At 45.1% G+C, this 24,464-nt stretch overlaps 1 protein-coding gene across 4 annotated transcripts in view; it reads left to right on the top strand.

The window, feature by feature from the left end:
• LOC128400831 (zona pellucida-binding protein 2-like) overlaps positions 1-24,464 on the top strand; it is a 26,228-nt gene extending 1,764 nt beyond the window's left edge. The window contains exons 1-10 of one of the 4 annotated variants that reach the window (XM_053363422.1): positions 728-1,300; positions 1,841-2,017; positions 3,867-3,992; positions 6,134-6,277; positions 9,906-10,124; positions 11,794-11,870; positions 12,661-12,835; positions 13,894-14,055; positions 21,748-21,820; positions 23,684-24,464. In XM_053363422.1, coding sequence (XP_053219397.1) covers positions 1,171-1,300; positions 1,841-2,017; positions 3,867-3,992; positions 6,134-6,277; positions 9,906-10,124; positions 11,794-11,870; positions 12,661-12,835; positions 13,894-14,055; positions 21,748-21,820; positions 23,684-24,077 — 1,677 coding nt within the window. In that variant the 5' untranslated portion in view covers positions 728-1,170 and the 3' untranslated portion in view covers positions 24,078-24,464. Of the gene's footprint in view, positions 1-724; positions 1,506-1,840; positions 2,018-3,866; positions 3,993-6,133; positions 6,278-9,905; positions 10,125-11,793; positions 11,871-12,660; positions 12,836-13,893; positions 14,056-21,747; positions 21,821-23,683 lie in introns of those variants that run through there. The other 3 variants (XM_053363426.1, XM_053363423.1, XM_053363425.1) reach the window with 3 other exon arrangements.

Genomic DNA, 24,464 nt, shown 5'->3' with positions numbered 1-24,464 from the left:
CTTTCCATCAGCTGGTGCCAATCACGTCAATCAACTTCAAAGGAAAGAATTGGGAGCACACTCTTACTTACTTACTTTCAGGGGAGGAAGTGCCATAACTTGAATCCCATGATGAAGTATTTCCTGAAGAGGAGAGAAAGTAATGAAAATGCCCAAAACCAACCTCAAAACTGTGGGAGTTTTTGCAGCAAACCTAACAATGTATAGTTTAATGCATGAAGTCCATAGAGCTGAATTTGCTAGAAAAGGCTCAACTAAGTCATGCCTCGTGGGCCAAATTGGAGCTTGTGTCAGGCCTGAAGGCCAGAGATTCCCCAAGATCCCTGCTCTCGAGGCAGGACCCACACCAGTAGACGTGGTGAAAACATGGCTCTCTATCCTTTGCACCTGATAGGTGGAGACAGACAGCCCTTGGAAGCTTCATCCTGTTGTTGTTGTTTAGTCATTTAGTGGTGTCTGACTCTTCGTGACCCCATGGACCAGAGCACGCCAGGCACTCCTGTCTTCCACTGCCTCCCACAGTTTGGTCAAACTCATGCTGGTAGCTTCAAGAACACTGTCCCACCATCTCGTCCTCTGTCGTCCCCTTCTCCTTGTGCCCTCCATCTTTCCCAACATCAGGGTCTTTTCCAGGGAGTCTTCTCGATTCATGAGGTGGCCAAAGTCTTGGAGCTTCAGGATCTGTCCTTCCAGTGAGCACTCAGGGCTGATTTCCTTCAGAATGGAGAGGTTTGATCTTCTTGCAGTCCATGGGACTCTCAAGAGTCTCCTCCAGCACCAGAATTCAAAAGCATCCATTCTTCGGCGATCAGCCTTCTTTATGGTCCAGCTCTCACTTCCATACATCACTACTGGGAAAACCATAGCTTTAACTATATGGACCTTTGTTGGCAAGGTGATGTCTCTGCTTTTTAAGGGTCATCCTGTTACCCTAACCAATACCTGTTTGTAATGCAGTTTGGAGGACATGAAGAAAGGAAGACCTGTGGCCTCACTCCCACAGTGCCCAACTGCCGTTTCCCAACTGTCACTGTGCCCAGCCTGGAATGTTCTGGCCCACACAGGTGACTCTGAGGACCGTGAACATCCTGCATGTCTGAGTCTCTCATCTCAGTGCTTCACTTGCTTCACCTTGCCTGAGCTGCTTGTTTGGGTGGAGGGTTGCCTCCCATGTGTGAAAAGGAGAGAACGAAGGCCATGGTGGCAAGAAGAGGCCCTCTACGGCGTCGGCTTCGCCTGCTGAAGCTTGCTTTCATGTTTCTGTTGTTATTGCTCCCCCTCCTTTTCTCAGGGGCTGCCTGTAAGTGACAGAAGACCGGAGGAAGAGTGAGAGGGTTGAACCTCTTGACATCCGCTGGGGATCCTCACCTCGCTTCATGGGTAGACCAGACCTGAATAAAGATCTACATCAGGATCTGCTTCCCCTGTGGATCCTGCTGCCTGAGCAGGTTGCCTCACTGCAACTAGGATTTGAAACCATGGTTTGAAGCTGGATCCAAATACTGGTGAAGAGCTAGCCATGCTTATGGTTGGTGCAGGAAGGATTGTGAAAACGGCATTAAACCAGGAAGAGCTTGGCTGGGGAGCAAAAGTGATTCAACAGCCTTAAAGAGAATGGCAACGGTGTTATGCTGGTCGATTGGGAATAGGCATTTTTGGTTGTTGCAAACTGCACACTTGCAAAACTCCATGTAGCCAGATAAGCATAAAATTAAATAGATGCAAATCACTAATTAATTTAATATAGATTGTTGAATATTCTCTAGGTTTTGTTTTGATGGCCTTTTTTGTTTTTCAAACTTTTTTCTTTCTTTCTTTTTTTTTGTCGATGTTGCTCTAGCTGGAAATCCATGTTTTGTGAATAAAATGTGTCTGTTAAGAAGAAGGACGATGCACTTGAAGAGGGAAACCAGAGATACACCAGCAGAGTCAGAGACTGAGTATGATAACACTTCATATGTCCCAGAAGACCTCCCAGCTTCAGATAACCAGATAACTGGAGCAGAAGAAAGAACTGGTAACTGAAATCACTGCTTACACCTGTTGATTTCAGACAGTGGATTAAGCACTTTGAGCCTACTGCAATTTTGTTCTATTGCATGTCTCTCGTTACTTCCAACTCAATAGCTGTAACTGTAAAGATCACTGTTTAAAAACCCCAAGTTAGGAACTTTTTGGGTGTTCTAGAGTAGCTGTTTGTATCAGTTTATGTGGAACCAAGCAAAAGGATTAGGACAGCAGTCAGGGAGTGAAACTTAGTGGCACAGTTACCAGGAAGTGACTCAGTACAAACAGATAGAGCAGGAAGGAGATAGTTTCGAGTTGGATGCCAAAGCTTGTTTTAGTAAAGTTCTTTGTTTTAAGGTACTTCTGCTTGATCATTTGATTATATCTTATAGGTCATTGTTAAGTTTGAACTGCATCTTACACGGTTTTTATTTTGGTTTTTGGCATTGCATTGCCTTTTATTTTCTTATGCGCTGCTTCCAGATTTTTGGATGTTAAGTGGTTTACAGTTATTGTTAATAAATCATCTGCAGTCTGACAATAAGCACATCAGGATCTAAGGTAACTGAAATGACTGCCCTTAATTTTCTGTGTAGGACTGCACTGCCAGTATTTTGCAGGAGGAATTCAATGACATAGTAGAACTTCAGATTTGCACAGTTAAAAGTGCATTAAATCCCTCTGTTGCACCTGCACAATAAACCCACTTCTTAAAAAATGGACTGTCTGCAATCTGGCAAGAGATGGGGAAAATGCATTGGAAAGTGAGGGATTAACAGGAAGACGTGTGAACATCTCACAGACAAATCAGGATGAATGCAAGACTAATCCTTGTTCTACCTAATAAATTGGAACAAAGACTGGACGTAGCCCAGAGACTGTGTGAGCAAGGCAGGATGAATGCTGAATAAGCAGGTCATCTAGATGGCTCTGATGTATCCATGCTAATTGTGACTTTTACTTACTGGTTTTCAAACTGCAGGCCCAGTTGTTGTCACGTCATATAATTGTTGTGGTTTTAACACAACAGTTTAAAAAGCCTTTTTTAAAAATGCTCAAGGGCTACAATTTGAGAAGGTCAGCAAAAAGACCATTAACTACATACAGTGGTACCTTGGGTTAAGTACTTAATTCGTTCCGGAGGTCCGTTCTTAACCTGAAACTGTTCTTAACCTGAAGCACCACTTTAGCTAATGGGGCCTCAAGTTGCTGCCGCGCCGCCAGAGCACGATTTCTGTTCTCATCCTGAAGCAAAGTTCCTAACCCGAGGCACTATTTCTGGGTTAGCAGAGTCTGTAACCTGAAGCGTATGTAACCTGAGGTACCACTGTATTGATGCAAAAAAGTAGCAAACCAGACCTTTTAGAACCTAGACAATGATTCAGGAGGGGGTGGTTGAGATTGCAGAAGGGGGAGGGGGGGCTTAACGCTTTCCCAACTCACTGTTTCTTGCTCCACATCTTTCCCATTCTGAGCATATTTTCCTCAGTTGGGCTTCAGACGCAGGCCTGTAAATTTATGGGCAGAAAAACTGGTGGAGGGCATGCACTGCTGCAAAATGGAAGATAAGGAAAATGTTGTGCCTCTATTCCTGTTTCTCTGTTTACAGCTGCCCTCTCCCAAGTGAATGCTGCCATACATATATTTGCATGTAACATGTTATGTGTCCATTCACCAGTCATTCACTATTTTTAAATTCAGTGTTCTCATTGACTTCTTAGGGAAGAGTCAAGCACTTTTATTGCAGTAGGCTAAGTAGGTATTCCGCATCAAGGCTGTGTGGAATGCAATGTATTTTTAATATTAAGTTTTATGTATTACTATATTTCATTCTAACTCGATTTTTTCCCCTACTTCAGTTCCAGCGTACATTCTTATTTATTCAAACAGTTTAATTCTAAATTGTTTGACTGAAAAGCTGTTAGTTGAGGGAATCATTGATCCCAAATACGTATGGTCTGGTCCCCGAGGACAAATTACTAGAGGTAACTACAGTATAGTTTAATTGTACGTAAGTTAAGACTACAGTCCTTAGCACAGTTTCTAAAGAGTAAGCCCACTTCAATTCTGAGGCTCACTTCTGAGTAAACGTGCTTAGGATTATGCTGCATATTTTAAAAATATAAGAGCACTTCACTGAGGAAACGCTGGTGAGCTGTGATCCTGCATTGGCACCACAGCTGAAAGTCTGTGCACAGACATGCATCCCGTGAGCAGCCACTGCCTGTTCCTTAAGGGGTCTCCCCTCATGCAATTCCTTCCTTCGAAGAGAAAGCCTGGGCAGGGATTTGGGACCCTTTGCCCTTCCATCCCATCTTGGGGCAGCCCGTCCTGTTTTGCCACCTGAGGCAGAAGAGGAGAGTGCCACCCTGTGCACCTGCCGCCCCTTGCAATCCCCGCCATAGCCTCATTAGGTGGTGTTGCGTGGCTTCTCCTCACTTCTCTGGCCCACTGAGGCCCCCCCTTGTATTACGCCACCTCAGGCGCCTGCCTCAGTTTGCCTCATGGTCCTGCCCACCCAGTGGCATCGCAATGGGGGGGCAGGGAACGGTGCGCCCCAGGTGCCATGTCTGGGGGGGATGACAAGAAGGCACCTCACTGGGGCTTGCAGTGGCATGAACAGCCATTGCGCCACCACAGCCACATGTGGAGGGTTCTCCGTTCGTGGCTGCAGCCGCAAGCAGCACCGGCGGCAAACCGCTTTGTACAGCACATGTGCACATGCACTGTACGTAATAACACCGCACATGTGCTTTACATAGCGGTTTGCCACCTGCGCTGCTCGAGTGCAGTGGGATCCCTCTGTCGCTGCTACAGACGCATGTAGAGGATCCTCTGTTCTCTGCTGTAGTGGCGATGGAGGGATCCCGGAACCATCCATACAGCGCTGGAGTGGCGGTGCCAGCAAAGCACTATGTACAGCGCATGTGCAGCAGTGCTACATACGGCACATGCGTCGTATGTAGAGACGCCGCACATGCGCCCTACATAGCGATGCCCCTCCCCAGGTGTCACGACGCCTTCGTTCACCCCTGTTCCCGCCCCGGGTTAATATTCAGGAGTCCTTCCAGAAACAGCACTTTAGGATAGAGTTCAGGAGGCCTTGATCAGTTCCGCTAAGAAATGCAGTTATGGCTTTGTCCATTCTTTGTCTTTTGTCTCTTCCGAGAGCAAGACATCCATGATGAGAGTGAGTAGCAAGAAGAAGCTTGCATTTATTTTTATATGGCCTGGCCATATAAGAGAGGGTGTTTGTCATGTGACTTGCTCCCAGATAGGTGGGTAGCCTTAGCTGGTTTTAATATGACTTTTATGTGTTTATGGGATTGTTTATAGGATGGCTGCCTACATTCTAAAGAAAGATAGTTGTTGAGTTACATGTCCACTTAGCTGCTGCTCATCGGGGGGGCGGGGGGGCAGCGGCAGAGCAAGCCGATCGGGTGCCTGGGGTAGCGCGCATGCTCTGCGCCTAGGGGCAGGGCCAGCCGCCCTCCTGGCGGGGTGAGCTGGGACAGGATGCTCCATGGGGCCTCCAAGGAGTCTGCCTGCCTCCTCGTGCTCAGCCACCCTACAGCTTGGGGGGAGGCAGCGGGTGGACCATTTGGGGCAGCACGGAGCCTGCAGGTGCCCAAACCACCATGTCACTACCAGGAGAGACGCATGGCTCAGGTGTGCTGCAGGCCCCACAGTGAGTGCCGCCCAGCATTTTGTCACCTCCTCAGAGGTGACACCCAGGGTGACCCACCCCCACCACACACCCCTTCCTCTGCCCCTGGGGGGGGTCTCCTTTTGCTCTTTGTTTTGTTTTCTGCCTGGCTCTGGAGGCCTTCAGACCCTGGAGCTCCATTGGTCAGCTGCTCCCGCTAGGGGGGCTGGGGCTCTGAGCGGCTTCCCTGGCGGTTGCGCCAGGTGCCCCTGGATCTCCCCCAGTTGTGGCGGTTTTGGTGGCTCAGGGACCAGCCAGGCAGCACAGTTGGTGCTGGCAGTCCTCAAGGGCTCCACGCAGCTGTGGCGCCCGCCATCTTGCCTTGATGGAAGTCCATCGTTATGATTTATGATTAGTTAATTGACAGTGGCATTGAGCATCCCATTGCTGATATTTTGGGTGATGTGTTGTTATTTGTAGAATCACAGAGGTTTCTTTTAACGGATGATGGTAGCTTGCAGATTTATAATATTAAAGGCAGTGACTCTGGAGGTTACACTTGCAAAGTGAATTATATATACAATGCTGAACAAATGACTACCGAAATCCATTTCATGGTTTATGGTAAGTAAGGTTTTAGTAATTTTAATTTTGTTGTTTTGCATCCATGGTATTAATTTGTAAAATACTCAGGAAGGCATGGAAATCTAGAACCCTTAAATACTATTGAAAAGAGTGATTTGAAAAGAGTATCTTGAAAACCACAAAAATGTATTGGGCCTTACTAATTTCTTGGTTAAGTGTCAGCTAGCACCATCAGCTTGAGAAATAGTCAGAAAATATTTGGACTCCGCCTAGGCATTCTGGAAGTTTCTTCAGTGTAAGTGCATGCAATTCAGGTACCCAGGGCAGGGCAAGGGGTGGGCAAACAATGAAGAAGGACAATAAAATTAAGCTAGGGTGCCACCTGGTGGAAATGCATTGTCTTACTCTGTGACTGCATTGTGTCTTATTAGCTGAGTGCAACGATGGTGCAAAACTACATACCAAAACAATTGCAAATGAGTACATTTGCACTGCCATGCTTAGAAAACAAGATACAACATCTCCAAGGGCAGATGAGCTGCATCTCGGAGCCTCTATCTACATATAGTTTTAGAAATAACTGAGAACTAGTGACATACTGGGAACAGGAGATGGGCAAATTCTTCTTGTTGTTGTTATTAGAAATAATTTAATTTATAACCCGTCCTTCACCCTAAAGCCCCAGGATTTGTGGCTCTTCAATGGCCAAGCAGGCTTCCTTGAAAAGTAAAGGACTTTTCTTTGTTAGAGGTTTGTAAGCTGCAGCTGACCAGTCACTCATCAGGGATGCTATAGCAGAGGCTGCCTTTATGGGTAGGGAGTTGGGTACGGCTGGGGGGCGGAACTTATTCTGAGGTGTCATTTCCTAAGAGTAGAACAGAAGTTCTAAATTAAAACTGAGTAGAGGGAGAAGAATTATTTAATATACTAACTGTTCTGAAAAGCACAACAGCCTTAACATTTAGCTACTCTGCAGCTGTGTGTAATTTCAGCAAATTAATTTTGACTAATAAACTTGGGAGGAGCTAGAATCATTGGCGCACAACAGGGGGGTCCCTGTCCTCAGTTTTCTAGAAGTGACTGAAACCTGGTGGAATAATAGCAGTGGCTGGAATACCTGTACTGATAGGGAAGCAGCAAGCAAGAAGGCTTTCACAGATCTCTGGCTGTTATTCATTCATTTAGGTCATACCAGCAAGATTATTACGTGTCTTCACTTACAATAATATCAAGAGATGTTTCTAACATCAGCACTTTCCCCCATAAAGACCAAGAAATATATTTTAAAAATTAAAATAATTGTATTATTTGTATGCCGCCCATCTGACTGGGTTGCCTTCGTTTGTGCAAAGTCTAAGCGCTGCAAAGAACTATGGTGCATTCTCAGTAGGGGCAGAGCCTTGAGGATGGATGGTAAACGGAATGGAGATGGGGGAAGATTCAAGGGCATTTTGGCTGCATGTGAAAATAATGTGCATGCACACACACCCCTCCCTAGCATATTTTCAGCTCTTGGTATCTTCTGCTATCTTCAGAACCAGCGTTTCTTGTTTAGACACCTGTTGGACACGTGTCTCTTCTCTTTAGTACTATACTGCATACAGATGCTATCTTTATGTGGTGGCTGCACCACCAAGTGCGTAAGTGAAGAACAAAGGAATATTGGCTTGTCCATTCACTTTCCATTCTTTTCAGTGAATGGAGTTTACCCAGTTCCACCCTTACAACAACAAGGATATTCATAAGGGTGAAGGACATCTGAAAAATATTTTAATAAATAGACAATGCAACACAAAAATACATTTGGAAACAATTAGAAACAAGCAAGGAATGAAACAGTAAAAAGGAACATTCAGCCACATTATAGCCTCTTCTGCCGAGGTCATGCTGACTATAATAGTGAGGCCAGAAGGAGCCTGGATTTCACTCTCTCTATCTCTTTTCCTTCTGGTGTGGTGTTCTGTACATAGTATGCTTAGTGTTAAGATTTATTATAAGTTATTGTAAGTTTAAGTTGAGTCTGCTGCAGCTGGATTTTTTATGGACAGTGCCAATCCTGAATCTTTTGGATTTGTGACCATTATGCTCATCTGCCTTCTGTAGGAGTAAAGCTCTGCTGGTCTTATTTTTGGGGGAAATCCTGCAACGTGTTTGAGTTTTTGATCTGCAAACTATGCTTTGGAGTTCTGCGCTGGATCAATATGAGTAGAATACATGACAGTTATTGCATAACTGTGCCTCTAAAGCAATGGAAAGGGATGCGGGTGGTGCTGTGGGTTAAACCACAGAGCCTAGGGCTTGCTGATCAGCAGGTCGGCGGTTCGAATCCCTGCGATGGGGTGAGCTCACGTTGCTCGGTCCCTGCTCCTGCCAACCTAGCAGTTCAAAAGCACGTCAAAGTGCAAGTAGATAAATAGGTACCGCTCCGGCGGGAAGGTAAACGGCGTTTCCGTGCGCTGGTTCGCCAGAAGCGGCTTAGTCATGCTGGCCACATGACCCGGAAGCTGTACGCCGGCTCCCTCGGCCAGTAAAGCAAGATGAGCGCCGCAACCACAGAGTTGGTCACGACTGGAACTAATGGAAAGGCATAATCCACTGTGAGATAATCTGAATCTATGGAAGAAACCGAACTTACACTATAAGCACAATGTTTCTGTCTGGGGCAACAAGAACAAGAGAACCTTGTGGCACCATGAGGACTAATAGCTGTGTTTTATGGCTACAGTTTTTGTGGACGTGAGGTCACACTTCGTCAGATGCATGAAGTATCTTCAGTTGACAGAAGATGACTTGCTGCTTATACCCATAAATGCTCCAACCAGGAAAGCGTTAATGATTGAAGTGGAGCCCATGCAGTCAATGGCAATTTTAGGCAAAGTTTGTAGAAAGGAACCAATGTTCATTTTGGGTTGGACAGAGGTTTCTAGAACTGGATCTGAATGGAGGAAGGAGCACAGGGCTATTTTCATGCCATTATAGGAAAAAAAATATGTCCATAGGTATTAGGTCATGAGGGTCATTAATATCCCAGAAAATAAATATTGCAACCAAATTGTCAGAAACTAGACACAGGTAACATATACACCCATGTCTGGGATTCGTCTTGCACAGTCATAATACAGTCATACCTCGGGTTAAATATGCTTCAGGTTGAGCGTTTTCAAGTTATGCTTCACAGCAACCCAGAAGTAACGGAGCACGTTACTTCCGGGTTTCGCCGCTCATGCATGCGCAGACACTCAAAATGACGTCACGTGCATGTGCAGAAGCAGCAAAACGCGACCTGCGCACACGCAGACGCACAGACACGTGTTACATTTACTTCAGGATGCAAACGGGGCTCCAGAATGGATCCCATTCGTATCCAGAGGTACCACTGTATACTTCACAATGATTGTTCAGGACACAACCTCTTTATATCTTTGGCTTCTCTCATGTACTGCAGTTCAGTGCTATTGTTTCCATTTTGCTTAGTTTTTGGTTTTATTTTATGATTTTTATGTGCATTGCACCTGTTCTAATTGCAATATTTTGTGTCCGTTTGGTAAGGGCAGGCTGTAGGTATGTCTAAAAAGAAACAAATAAAATATTGTGCTTAGGAATGCATTCGTCCTGGTGTTGGGTAATTCCTGTACCATGTTAAGAGAGAATATTTTCCTTTTCTTAGTGTATCATATGCCAGAGAAGAGTCTCCGCCTGTCCTCTGAATTCACAGTTCAAACCTGTGAAACCAATGCGGTTGCTTCATTTGAAAAGCATTTCTTAAAGAAACTTGAGAGCTTAGTCTACAACCTGGGGTGTGAGATCAAGCAGTGGAGTACACAGTGTCATGCTTCTACAGACACACTGGAGAAGATAACACACAAGCTGACCTTTCAGTTTGTAGGTAAGGTGAAATCTTACTACTTCTGCATTATTTTATTTTTGACCATTGTGTGCAAGAAAATACCCTAGGCAAGAGGCCTGGAGGGTGGCAACATGAGAACGGGCCTTTTCTGTGGTGGCTCCCCACACGTGGAATGCTCTCTCTAGGGAGCCTCGCTTGGCACCATCATTACAAACAGTGTCTTTAGGCGCCAGGTGAAAATATTCCTCTTCTCACAGGCCTTTGGCTGATTAAACAATATATGGCCTTTTAAACTGGGGTGGAGGTCTTGTTTTTGCTTGTTACTATGGTAAGTATTTTTGTGTTTTTATATGGTAAACCACCCTGCTATCCTCAGATGAAATGCAGTATTTAATAATGATAATAGAAACAGAAATAATAGAAATAGAATAAAAGGAAAGCCCTAAGAGCCGTACATTATGTGACAATGCAGGCCAGCTATGGCACATTCTCCCTTTGTGAGACAGCTGGCCACCAACCCAATTGGTTTGAGCACCAGGAGGTCATCCATTTGGGAGCCCAGCTGCCACCTTCTCCTTCTCCTCCTCTTCCTCCTCCTCCTCCTCCTCCTCCTCCTTCTGCTTCTCCTTCTCCTTCTTAGGTGGGATATAAATGAAAGTATACACTGCTCCACTTTCCCTGATAAGGACACAGGGCAGCTTACAGATAAATATAAGAACAGCTAAAACGGGGGTGGGGGTGGGGTGTCATTAAAAACAATTAAAAATTTAGAATATATATAACGCATTAAAATCTATTAAAACCACACAATTCATTACTTTAAAAGCAACACGGCACAGTCCTTTCGTTAAAAGCAGTCAGCTCCCAAAAGTCCATTGGAATAGCAACAAGGAGGGAGCCAGTCTAGCTTCTCTAGGGAGGGCGTTTCAGAGTTGTCTGGAGCAACCACCACCAAGAAGGCCCTGTCCTGCGTCCCCACCTAGTGTGTCTGTGAAGGTGGTGGGACCGAGAGATGGGCCTTCCCTCAGAGACCTCAAAATCCAAGCAGGTTTGTGTGAGGGAATACAGTCTGATACAGGGCTGTAATTTGCTTGTTTTGAGATTGCTGCTGGGTGTTTATTGTTTAAGGAGCATTATGTTATGCCATGTATTGTTTTAAATGAGTTATGTATCCTGCCCTGAGACAAAGTGGTATAAGATGAGTTGTAAAATTTTGGAATAGATATATACAAGATCTATATACAGTGATACCTCGGGTTAAGTACTTGATTCGTTCCGGAGGTCTGTTCTTAACCTGAAACTGTTCTTAACCTGAAGCACCACTTTAGCTAATGGGGCCTCCCGCTGCTGCCGCGCCGCCGGAGCATGATTTCTGTTCTCATCCTGAAGCAAAGTTCTTAACCTGAAGCACTATTTCTGGGTTAGCGGAGTCTGTAACCTGAAGCGTATGTAACCTGAGGTACCACTGTACAATGAACCTAAAGCACTGGGGTCATATTATGCAATGATAGTTTTAAAATTTTAGTGTGCAAGAAGGTTGCTGCTATATAAAATATTGGCATTGCAGACAGATTCTTACATGTGGTGAAGTCACCGTGTTGTTAGACATGGGTTTTATCATATGGGGATACTATTGGAAGAACACTTGCATCACACAAAAGTTTTATTAAAGTAGAAAAATTGCTGCTTACTTTCTCTTAATTTGCAGTTTTCCCTTTAGCACTGACCACAGCAGACCTCTGTAGAAGTTCTCAATGTGGAAATTCCACCAGCAACATGAAGGAGGTGAAGTAAAATTATACCAAAGGTTCACAGTGCAATAATGGCCATGATATTTTGCAGAACTTATGGCAAAAATAATAACTTATAAGTGTGCAAAATCAGGGGTGCCAACAATATTTTGGGGACCTGGTATACTGTATGTAGATTGAGCTCTGCTGCAGTCGCCAAAGAAGGCACAAATTTGCATAATATTTGTGTAATATTATCTCACATGCAAACCTGCACCCTCTTTTGCAGGTGGTGGTGGAGCTTACAAAAATAAATCAGGGGTCACATACAAATAATAAGATGTCCAACAGACAGAATATTAACAGGTGAAGCTTTCCCCATAACTGTCGTTCCATACTGTTTAATATCTGCCTGCCACATAGCTGTTAAAGCCACAAGAGTCCTCCAGTGCTAACCCCAAACCATGTAAAGAACTCACGTTTTGTGAGGTGTAAATGAATTGTGTTATTGTGGGTCTTTCATCTGTTGATCATAGGCTGGCAGTACAGGTGGCAGCCATTTTGCACACATCCAGTTGACGCATGACTGCCGATGTGCAGGTCCTTTTGGACCCGGAAGAGGGCGGAATGGAGGGCAGGACAGGCTTACGTGCACTCTCCCTGACAATGTGCCATCACGCGCATGGCGCATGGATGTGACATCACACTCCCAGCCCCCTCAGTCTTGGGCACAAGATGGCACTTCTGGCTTGTGTTGTGTTTTATCCACAGCCCACCGTGATTCTAGCTAGGTCACAGTTTGGTCTCTGTTAATGTGCAGCTCTTGTTAACTGTCACACTCCTAGGCCTATACCAAGATTAGTGAGTTCTTTGAAGTCGAAAACGCGCACTCCTCTCACAGTGATTATTCAAGTTACCTTCATGGTACACTGAATGCAGTTAAAGTAGACCACTGCAAGCCAGGATTTGGGAAGATCATAAATGCCCTCAGCAATAACACAGAGTGCCCAGGGTGTTGTGGTGAGTTTCCAGAGTCTGTATGTTAAAAAAAATACTGCTGACTAATTTTCATGAAATGTAGTTTCTTGCTGATTTTCCCCCTCACCTATTTTTCTTCTTTTAATTTTTAAAATTGGAAACAAATTTCTCAGGGTACGGAGATCATTATGACAAAAACACATGATTGCAATAAGGGGGGGAAGAATGAACATTAGTGCCCGCCTGTCAATCACTAACCTAACAGTGACATCAGGTAATGGCCACCAGGACTTCAAGGCACCAAGCAGGCCTCTGAGAAGCAGGCTGGACGTCACTGCCTGTTGATGGGCAGTGAATTCAAGGTTGCTTTCTGCAGGGAGCAGCTGTGTGACCAAGTTCCCTGTGGAACTCAGTCTCAGAGCTGATCCAGCCGTATCTCTACCTGCCTCATAGCTGGCATGGTTTTGGGAAAACTGCTTCATGGGCAAAATTGGGAGCTATGCTCTCAGTGTTTTGCTTACTTACAACAAATGAGTGCTGATTTTGTTTATGTAGCTCACCTACAGTCGTACTTTGTTTTGCAACCGGGATCCGTTCCAGAGCCCTGGCCCCTAGCCAAAAAGGATGCAGGGCAAAGCACTGCGTCTGTGCACGCGTGCAGAGCAGTTTGCGCTTCTGAGCATGTGCGAAGCATGATTTGGTGCTTCTGTGCATGTGCGAGCGGCAAACCCAGAAGTAACCTGTTCCGGTACTTCTGGGTTTGCCATGTCACTGGAATGGATACTAGACATTCGCAGAGGTATTAGCGTACTTGGTCTTTGCAGGATTGTCTCTGTGGGCAGGTACATGTGGCTAAATTCCCCAGTGAGGTTGTACATTTCCCTATGTAGAGGGAGATGCAAAGGACCCATTTCTGAAATTACTGTGACATGGAGCACCAGGCGGCATGTCTAGTCACATCAGTGTAATGTCCGAAGCTGGACATTCAGCCTGCCATGAATGGAAGTCAAAAGCAGGCTAATAATTGCTCATAAATTTAAGTGAATGAGAGCCCTAGTAATTTTGTGTGTGTTGCCCCCATGTCTTTTATTTTTGGATAGTCACCTGCCCGCCAGGTAGATTCAGTGCAGAATATGGTACCATCTGCACTCTGTGTCCTGCTGGATCCTACAATGAAAAGTATGGTCAAGCAGCATGTGAAAATTGTCCCAAAACACAAAGCAGTGATGGAGAGGGTGCAAAGACAGGAAGAAGTTGTCATAGTAAGTAGTTTATCTTCACAGGCATTGTAAGAATTGGTCTTTTGGTTTTCCGTATCTGGTGGGGTGTTTTCATAGAATCATAGAATCATAGAGTTGGAAGAGACCACAAGGGCCATTGAGTCCAACCCCCTGCCAAGCAGGAAACACCATCAGAGCACTCCTGACATATGGTTGTCAAGCCTCTGCTTAAAGACCTCCAAAGAAGGAGACTCCACCACACTCCTTGGCAGCAAATTCCACTGTCGAACAGCTCTTACTGTCAGGAAGTTCTTCCTAATGTTTAGGTGGAATCTTCTTTCTTGTAGTTTGGAACCATTGCTCCGTGTCCGCTTCTCTGGAGCAGCAGAAAACAACCTTTCTCCCTCCTCTATGTGACATCCTTTTATATATTTGAACATGGCTATTATATCACCCCTTAACCTCCTCTTCTCCAGGCTAAACATGCCCAGCTCCCTTAGCCGTTCCTCATAAGGCATCATTTCCAGGCCTTTGACCATTTTGGTTGCCCTCCTCTGGACACGTTCCAGTTTGTCAGTGTCCTTCTTGAACTGTGGCGCCCAGAACTGGACACAGTACTCCAGGTGAGGTCTGACCAGAGCAGAATACAGTGGCACTATTACTTCCCTTGATCTAGATGCTATACGCCTATTGATGCAGCCCAGAATTGCATTGGCTTTTTTAGCTGCCGCGTCACACTGTTGGCTCATGTCAAGTTTGTGGTCAACCAAGACTCCTAGATCCTTTTCACATGTACTGCTCTCAAGCCAGGTGTCACCCATCTTGTATTTGTGCCTCTCATTTTTTTTGCCCAAGTGCAATACTTTACATTTCTCCCTGTTAAAATTCATCTTGTTTGTTTTGGCCCAGTTCTCTAATCTGTCAAGGTCGTTTTGAAGTGTGATCCTGTCCTCTGGGGTGTTAGCCACCCCTCCCAGTTTGGTGTCATCTGCAAATTTGATCAGGATGCCCTTGAGTCCATCATCCAAGTCGTTGATAAAGATGTTGAATAAGACCGGGCCCAAGACAGAACCCTGTGGCACCCCACTAGTCACTCTTCTCCAGGATGAAGAGGAACCATTGATGAGCACCCTTTGGGTTCGGTCAGTCAGCCAGTTACAAATCCACTGAGTGGTAGCATAGTCAAGACCGCATTTTACCAGCTTCTTTACAAGAATATCATGGGGCACCTTGTCGAATGCCTTGCTGAAATCAAATGCCTTTCACATGAGGCTAAAGTAGTTCTTGCTTCAGTCAGTTTATAATGCTGAGATAACACCCATATTTAGAAGGCAGTTCTGCAGTACTCTATGATTTTGGCTGACTATAGTTCCCCACTTTCGCTGTGTATTCTCTGGGTATACTCTGCCAGGTTGAAATCAAGTTGTTGTCTAGGTGTGAAATACATTTTTCATGTAATGAATGAAACTTTATTTGCGTCAGTCATTGGCCATAGCAACAAAAGAACATTGTGATGTACACAGAACAGAATAAAAAGTTGATTATATACAACACAATTTAGGGTCCCGAATCAGCAGTCAAATAGTGGACCTTATTCTGATTGCCCCAGCTAAAAACCTTGCAACCTTTGCTGTCATCTGCTCCTCTTGATCTGCCAGGAGACAAGACACTGTGGCAGTGGTTGGGCGACCTGGAATGAACAATAGAAGAGGGGTGATAATCTCATTCCTCAGGTCTTTGCAAAGAGTGCAAGCCAGGAGGACATGCGCCACTGATTCAGTGCTGCCATCTCCGCAGGGACATAAGCGTTTTTCATATAGAAGCTGTTGGAATCGTCCCTCAAGTACAGCTGGGGGCAATACATTCAGTCTTGCGAGGATAAAAGCGCATCTATATTTTGGAATTGCATCTATATTTTGGAATTATACAGATAGGGTGCCAGAGAAAGTGGGAGGATGGGAAATAGTCATACCATGGGCAAAATTTCCTTATCATGGCCAAGTTGTTCTGATGCTCAATATCATTTAAAGGTAAAGGGACCCCTGACATTAGGTCCAGTCGTGGCCGACTCTGGGGTTGCGGTGCTCATCTTGCTTTACTGAATGAGGGAGCCGGCGTACAGCTTCCGGGTCATGTGGCCAGCATTACTAAGCCGCTTCTGGCGAACCAGAGCAGCGCACGGAAACGCCGTTTACCTTCCCACCGGCGTGGTACCTACGTATCTACTTGCACTTTGATGTGCTTTCGAACTGCTAGGTTGGCAGGAATATCATTTAGGCTTTGGCAAATTAGACTCCAGGTGCAATGATGCGTTTGGGACACTGGGTGCTAGAGGGGGGAAATTGCCTTAAGAACTTTGACTGGGCAGCTTCTGTGGATCCATGGTAAGTGCCAGCCATGAATTACAAGAAAACCAAAGCCATGGTTTTCTCAAGAAACTATAGAGCCCATAGATGACGTATGGACAACCAGCCAATCGAACAGGTCAAAGTTTTCAAATATCTTGGCCTTATTTCCCAGTCCACAGGGTCATGGGGAGCACACCAGAAATGTGCAAAAGAAAAAGCGTCCCAAAGCGCCAAAATTCTGACATGCTTTTTCCACACAAAAGGTGGTAAACATATGCCCACAGTCCTGGAAGTGTTCCAAGCTAAACCCCTAGCACAGCTATTATATGGGGCTCAGATTTTTTTCATGCAACTTCTCTTGGTGCACACAAAATCAGGCACTTGTTATATGGAAATATTGGGACAGTTCACTCCCTGGAGAGATATTGACTGGCTGTAGCAGACTGCCCCCACACGGATGGGGGAACCTATTAGAATGTCTGGTCCCCAGAAGCCTATGGAATCTCAAGGATTTCTGAGTGCTCTAGGGTATTCTACCCCAGTGGTTCCTAGGTGTCAGCAACCCAGTTGGAAGGACAGGGTACAAGTACGTACCCTGCCCATCCAACTGGGTTGCTGACGCCTAGGAACCACACACATGCATATATATATATATATATATATATATATATATATATATATATAAAATATAAAATACAATAATAATAATAGCAACAACAATTCTAATGGTTCTCCCTTGCCTCTGCTGCCTCCTGCATCCAAAGTCACAGCAGCTCCGAGACTTCCGGGTTGGCGCCATCGTCTAATGGCGGATTCCCTCCGAGCTCCGGAGGGAATCTGCTCAACAGGGGTCGGGTTCTGCCGCGGCGGTGACGCGGGGACCCTCAGAAACCACAGGCGCTGAAGCCTGTGGACTTGGTGACTCGGCGGGCACCATTTGCGCCCCCCCGACCCGCAAAGGAGCCTTTTTAAAGGCTCTGGAACGGGGGACGGAGAGCGGCGTGGTGCTGTGAGTTCGACTGCTTCCCCTGCTGAGTGAAGCCGCATGCCATGGACGGAGAGCGCTAACTTCTTCCTTTGAACATTCGGATTAAAAGTAACGACCCGTGAGTAACATGGTAATTGGACTTAAAAGGGAAATTTTATCTTTGGGAATTAGGTACGAACGGGCAAGGTGTTAAAAGGAAGTCCGCCTACCCGCCTTGTAAACATCGTAAAGCAAGGATTTTATTACTAAGGTTGTGAGAATACCTTTTTTCTTTGTGGAGAAAAGCAATTAACTTTACGTTGGGGCAATTTAAGTGATTGTGCTGGAGGATAAGAGCTAACATTGAGAACGGAATTCACCCCTCCCCCAAGACCCGGGAGCGATCGGTGAGAGAGCCTGCGGAAGAGGTATAAAGACTTTGACAGCTGTCAAACTAGCTGTCAAAGTTGGAAGAAAAGGGAAACTCTGTTTTTGCTGACTTTGCTGGTTATATTCGCTACAATTTGGCAACAAATTGTTAAAATAAAGAAGGAAAGGTTAACTTGGCTTTTGGGTGGGAATTGGAAGACATTAAGTAACTAGAATCCCGCTAGAGGGGGTTCAGGACATTACAAAAATGGCTGTAAGTGGAAAAATACTGGCTGAACTGGAAAAGACCTTCTCGCTCCTGGGAAAACTGCAGGAACAGACGGATGTTTTGACTGTGAATGTCACAATAATGAAGGGAACAATAAATAAAGTTGCTGAGCCTGGAAGAGATATGATTCAAGTTCCTGCAGATGAACAGGGAAGTGTTGTTATTGATCTAAAAATCCTTACAGCCAAACAAGAAAAGGAATTTGAGTCATCTGAGGATGTGTTTAAAGAGGAACATGAGGATCTGAAGGAAAAAGATGGAGGTGCTGTGATGTCGCAGATGATCAAGGAGAGCCAGAGGCCTGCTAAGTTGGACACAAAGGAAAATAAGAACAGGATGATGAAAATTTGGTTTGAATTGAAGAATGGAAATTGGAGAGATCTCCTCATATGGAGATCTGAAGACATATGGAATACAAATTTGGCTAATGTGGAATTTGGAGCCTTTGGGACATTTGGACTTATGAGAAGTAAGAAACAAGATCTTGGCTCCATTGTTAAATATGGAGGTCTGGCTGGAAGAAATATGGACCTTATTGGAACAGAGCCTCTTCGAGATTCGGAATTTAAAATAAAGGACTATCAAAAAAACTGGCAGAGAGAAATTGAGAGAGAGTTAAGTGCCTCGGACGTGAGGTCGCCAGGCTGATTGCAGATGGACTGATGGACTTTGGTTGGGGTTCGAAACCGGGAAAGGGGGTGGTAGGGCTTCGGGAATCCAAAGGGTGTACAAATATATTTTGTTTTAATTAAGTTGGTTTTGCCACTAACATAAAAATGGGGATTTTGGGGAAGGGATTTGGGGCCGACCTTAGAAAAAGATTGTTAAGAATAAGTGTTGATGTATAAAGATTGAGGTTTTTAAGTTAAATTGGGTTAATTAAATTGATGGGGCGAATTTAGGAAAAGTATTTTAAGAATAAGTTTTGAAATATAAAGATTGAGGTTTATAAGTTAAAATTGGTTAATTAAAATGAATCAGAGAAAACAAGGTAAAGTGTGGGGACAAAAATTTGCTGAGCTAAAAATTGGAATTGGAATACAAGAAGGGCAGGTGTGGGGAAGTCAAGGAATTTGGATATGGAAAGCAAGTAATGTAAACTTTTTCAATTGTTGCTTTTTCTTTTTTCCCTCTCTTTTTTCTTTTTTGTCTTTCTTTTTTATTTTTTGAAAATTTCAATAAATATATTTAAAAACAAAAAAAACAAAGTCACAGCAGCTCCCTGGCTCCACCCATGCAGTCCTCCGCGGTTCCGGCAATGCTCTCCTCGCTTCCCTCCATCATTCTTGCTTCTGTCAGATCAGAGTGCCTGCTCCCTCTCTGCTTAGTTGCTGGGCAGAGACTCAGACCTGAGACTTGGCTTCATTGGTGTTGGCCTTACTCGGAGGGGGGGGGGAGTCAGGTTCGTCCAGGGTCCTAGCCGCCTCTGTGTGATTTCTTCTTTCCTGGGCTCCTGGTATTCCATGCTGTCTTCCTGCTCTGACATTGGCCAGCCCCTCTGGCGCCTCTTTGTGTTCCACAGGAGTGCTGAGGTCTCCTGACCCAAGTCCCAAGGACTTCCTTGTCCTGCCAGAATCTCTCAGCTACATTCCCCCCACATATTGGTGCCAGGAGAGACCCCTGACTCCTCCCCAGCAATATCTACTGGGCTAATTGTTATGCAGCATCCACAGCCCTCATGCTGGGCAGGCACGTCACCCTGTGGTCTGCATATCCACCACACACCCAGCTATCCAATGAGCAAATCGCCCACTACCAGGATCCTCCCACCAGAAGGGTTATTGACCTGCTTGATCTCTAAGGAAAGGGTTCCTCTGAAGGAATCCTTTCTGTCTTCCTCAGAGTGTTGCCTTCCTTCCCCGACACCCTGCTTCTCCATGGCAGCAGAGGAGCTGCAGTCTCGGAAGTGGGACACAGCTACCTCCCCCCAAGCCCTCATCCAGCAGTCTCTCTGCCTCTCTGCTTCCCCAGGTCAGTCACCTGTGCCTCAAGGGAGCTCATTCCTTGGGGACCAGGAGTTCACTTCAATAACAATTTCTACCCAGTTAGACCAATAGGTGTACAGATGACATGATGCAGGGCAGCCCCCTCACCCATACAGTACTGGCTTCAATCTACATTTCTTTTTTCTTTACCATTTGTTGAGTTAGCTGACTTGGGAGCTTGGGATTTGTTAGGACTACGAGTGAAGAAGCAGAGTGGTTTGCCCTTGCTTCCTAGCCCTGCTGCTGAACTTGCTTAGCTGCCTAAATCACTTGCTGTCTTGATGCTTTGGCAGGTGAAGTTTAATGTCAGGGCTCTTCTTACTGACGTCTAAAGTGCTGAGATAGACAAGCTGGCTCTCCTCTTCTAGGGCATGAATAACCTTTCCCAACATTTTCTGAAAACTTTTTGAAAGGGGGCCATTGGCTTTCATAACAGTGTCTTCATCAACCCTATTGGCCATTGCAGAAATGAAAGAAGAGTTTATTGCCCAAAGACTTCATTTAGCTTTAGTTGTCACATTGACCAAAAAGCATTTCTCTGTGTCTTAATGTGCATATTGAACTACACACACGGACTTCAACTTTGCATTTCTCTTGGCATAGGTTGCTAGTTTATCAAACATACTGAAATTTCAAGTGGTGTGCACTGGCTAGTTCTGGAGTCTTCATAATCATTATGGCATCATCTAGTTACTAGAAGAATGCTTCACTGATTTTCATTGGATGCTTCTTCTGATTTCTGTCCAGAATACCCAAACACACAATCATTGGTGCTACCAAAGCAGGCTTTCTTCTTTGGTGTCAGTGACTGTGCTTCTGGCTGTTTTGGGGAAATGTTCATATCTAGCAAAAGCCCAAGTCGTCTTGTTTTTAGGGGGCAGCACAAAACTCTTCCTTTTGGGGGGAAAAGCATGGTTAGAGGATTGGTGGGTTAGGTTCTTGTACGTGGCTTGCTCAGTGGTTTTATTGTGTGATTTTGTTTCCTGTTTTTGAAATTCTAAGTCATCCAGAATGCTTGTTGACCATGCTATAGCATATTTACAGGATATGTATTGGTTATTACTAAGCAGATTTGCAGAATTCCATACCTGCTGCCTAATTCACGATGTTTCTGCTAGTCATATGGAGGAAGAAAGAACTATAGATTTCATTCAGGGGGAAAAGCAGGCTCAATAGCTAGATGGACGGCAGTGAACAACAGGAATCCCTGCTCAACTCTCCCTCTAGCTTAGCCTGTTCAGATGCTCCCATCATCTCTGAACCTTGCTGGAGATGATGGAGAGTTGTGGTCCCTAACATCTGGATGGGACTGTGTTGGGGAAGCCTGTTCTAGCTCCTCACCACACACACTTTCCTGTCTGCCTTCACAGCTGGAAGTGCTACTGACTGTGGTGTTATGTGCCAAGAAAATTTGCAATGCAAATCCACTTAAATGGTCAAGGGGCAAGGCCCTGCCAAGGCTGATGGCCATCCTATGTCCCCTATAGTAAGAGAGAGCAGCACAACCCAACAGGGAGGAGGAAGGGTGATGCTGCTGCTGTGGGACCTGCTATTGTATTCCAAAGAGGAGCAGTCTGAGGCATGAAGAAAAGAGGACGATGGGTGTGATGCTACCTCCCTGCCCTACTTCGTGCTCTGAGGATCAGAGCGAAGGTTGGAAGAACATCATCAGGGGGCAGAGGTGGGCTGGCAAGCCCTTTTCAAGTGCTTGTGTGTGTGATGTTTGTGTATAGTCGCCATGCTAAATAGATCTCTGTTCTTGTTCATGTTTTTCAGAAATTCTACCAATGTGGATGGTTTTTTTAATATCTTCCGCAGGAACCAGTCTTATTCTTGTGACAATTTGGGTGTAAGTACCCTACCCTTTTACATTGAACTTATACTTTACATCTGTTTATCACCTCTAGCCCCTGTGCTCCCCTGCATTGCAGGAGCTGAAGCCTGTTGCTGCTGGACACTTTAGGAAAATATGGCTTCCATAGCAAGTTCTATAGGTGTCATATATGTGATGCTACACATGTGTATGAGGGCAGCTAGCAGTTTTATGCCTAGAATTTCTTACAAAAGATTTGAATCAACTTCTGCTTTTCCTTTAAAAGCCCCTTACATTCCACGCAGTTGTACAAAACTGCAGCACAAGCCACAGAGCAGTTGCTGCATTGACTTTGAAGATGAGAAGTGCAAGTTTGAATCCTTATGCTAGAAGTGGGGAAGGGGGTTCCTTTTCAGCCATGGGGCCACATTGCCTTCTGAGCAATCTTCTGGAGGTTGCCTGCCAGCAGCAGGCAGGGCCAGAGGCAAAAGGGAACAGACCAACAAATGGAAACATTGCCTTGCCACAGTAGGCTGCTTTCTGCAGACACTCACGCAACCTTCCCTACCCGCAGTCCAAACAAGCAGGAGGCCTGGCCAGAGTTCAAGGATGTATTTGAGCCAGGCAAGAGCACTCAATGAGACAGTGAAGGCCCAGGGAGAGTTGAAAAGACTAGATAGAGACCTGTAAGGCCACATTTATCCGAGTCTGAGGACCCCCAGCCTATGCTTAAGAGATGTTACCAGTTCTCCCAACATTTTGATTTTAACTTTAAAGCAGCTAAAGCTTGAACTGAGCAGCAGCACTGATAATGGGCGTTAGTTCTTCCCCTGCCCTATTCTGTTTAAGCAAAGAGGATTTGGAGAATGGAATGGGGCAGACTTCTCCAAGCTGGTGCCCTCCAGCTGTTTTGAATTACCACTCCCGTCAGCCCCAGCCGTGACCCTTGCCTAGGGTTGCCATATTCCAGTTAGGCAACCCCACTCTGGTTTCTGTCCTTCAAATCACCAGCTCCCAGTGTTGCTTTGTAGCAAGGAAATGAGCCATAGGGCTTTTCCTACACTTTTGTGTACAACTTTCAGCTGATGTCCAGGGTCACATTTAAAGCACATGGCCTCCCCTGAAGAAACCTGGGAACTGTAGTTTGATAAGGGTGCTGGGAGTTATAGATCTGTGAGGAGTAAACTAGTTTCCAGAATTCTTTGGGGGAGAAGCCATGGGCCTGAAATGTATGGTGCGTGTATGACCCTAGTTCACTACGACTGCCAAGGGTGGTGTGGGGAAAGGGTGGTGAACTACTCCAATGATCTGTTACCTGAGGTATCAAAAAGTAAATGAAGAAAATCAACTGCCCTGAATTTCCTTTTCCTTGGTAGAGATGTATGTGCTGGTGTCTGGCATGACTCCCATCTGTTTCAGGGGGAATAATGTCAATATCATGCTGATTCAGAATTCTTCATCATTCATGAAAGGGTTGTGCTATAATAGTGGAATTTGGATGCTGCACTTAACTTTCTGTGCTGCTGATGTGTCTATTTGTTTTTACATGATTACACTTAATGTAATTCATTAAACTGCGAATGAACATTTTGTGAGCTTTCGCCACAGCAGGGTAAGTGTATCTTACGGGAGAGGTGGGAAATCTGTGGTCTTACTGGATGTTACTGGACTCCCAGTAGCCCCAGCCAGAATGGTCAGTGTTTTCAGATGCGGTCCAGTAACATTTGGAAGGCCACAAATCTCCCTCCCCATCTTACAGCTTGACCCCAAACCCCTTTATACTTAAGTCCCTTTCATTCCAGTGCCGCCTAGACCCAAATGAATTACTTAGCAGTGGATAGGAAGTATGTTCACCTGTAATACCAGACCTGACTAATTTTTTCCACATCTCTCACACAGCATCATAAGTAGGTGCTGCAAAAAAACAATAGCTGCTCAATACATCAGAGAAGCAGAATCTGGACTTAAGAGGCGGCTTCAGGCATTTGCGAATATTGCAAGTGATGCAGAAGTAGAAGAGCAAAGAAGCAAATTAAGCCCCATCAAAATGCACAGAAACAAAGTGGATTTTCTAGAAGATGAATCGGTGGGATTGTTAAGCAACGATGAAGCGACAGAACCACCCACCACTGCTGGTACAAGTCCATCTCCTGTCCAAACAGGACTAAGCGATTTAGAAAGTAGCTTTGAAGACAAGTCAATACCCACACTGGACAATGACAATTTTATTCCAAAGGACCTGCCACCCAATCAGCAGAGATTAGTTGACATAATGAAGCACAATCTGCCCTAGCTGCTGTAAGGTTCTTCACAGATTTGCATAAACCTACAATTAGGAAACAGAGGAATAACTTCCTAAACAATATTCGCACGAAAGCTGAAAAATGAGCTTGCTTAGTGCTTGCAATTGGGAAGCAATTTTCAGTCACTCTATTTCTGGAGAGCACTTCAGCAGGATAATATAGCTTCAAGAGGGCAGTGCATTGAAGTACACTCATTTTTCCCCCTCAAACTGGCAAACTGTCCAGTTTAGCAGATAATGGAAATTGTTGAAGAAGCTTACTTTACAAAGAACTTGCTACAGAGCCAAAGAAGAATCTAGACCAAAAGCAATGCTGAGTTTAGAACTATTGTATTCTGTAAGCCAAGTGGAAAATGTAAGGATATACCATATACAATA

Source organism: Podarcis raffonei, chromosome 13, assembly GCF_027172205.1.
Source record: "Podarcis raffonei isolate rPodRaf1 chromosome 13, rPodRaf1.pri, whole genome shotgun sequence".
Taxonomy (NCBI): Eukaryota; Metazoa; Chordata; class Lepidosauria; order Squamata; family Lacertidae; genus Podarcis; species Podarcis raffonei.
Note: the sequence above shows the minus strand (reverse complement) of the source record. Positions and strands in the feature narration are given on the sequence as shown.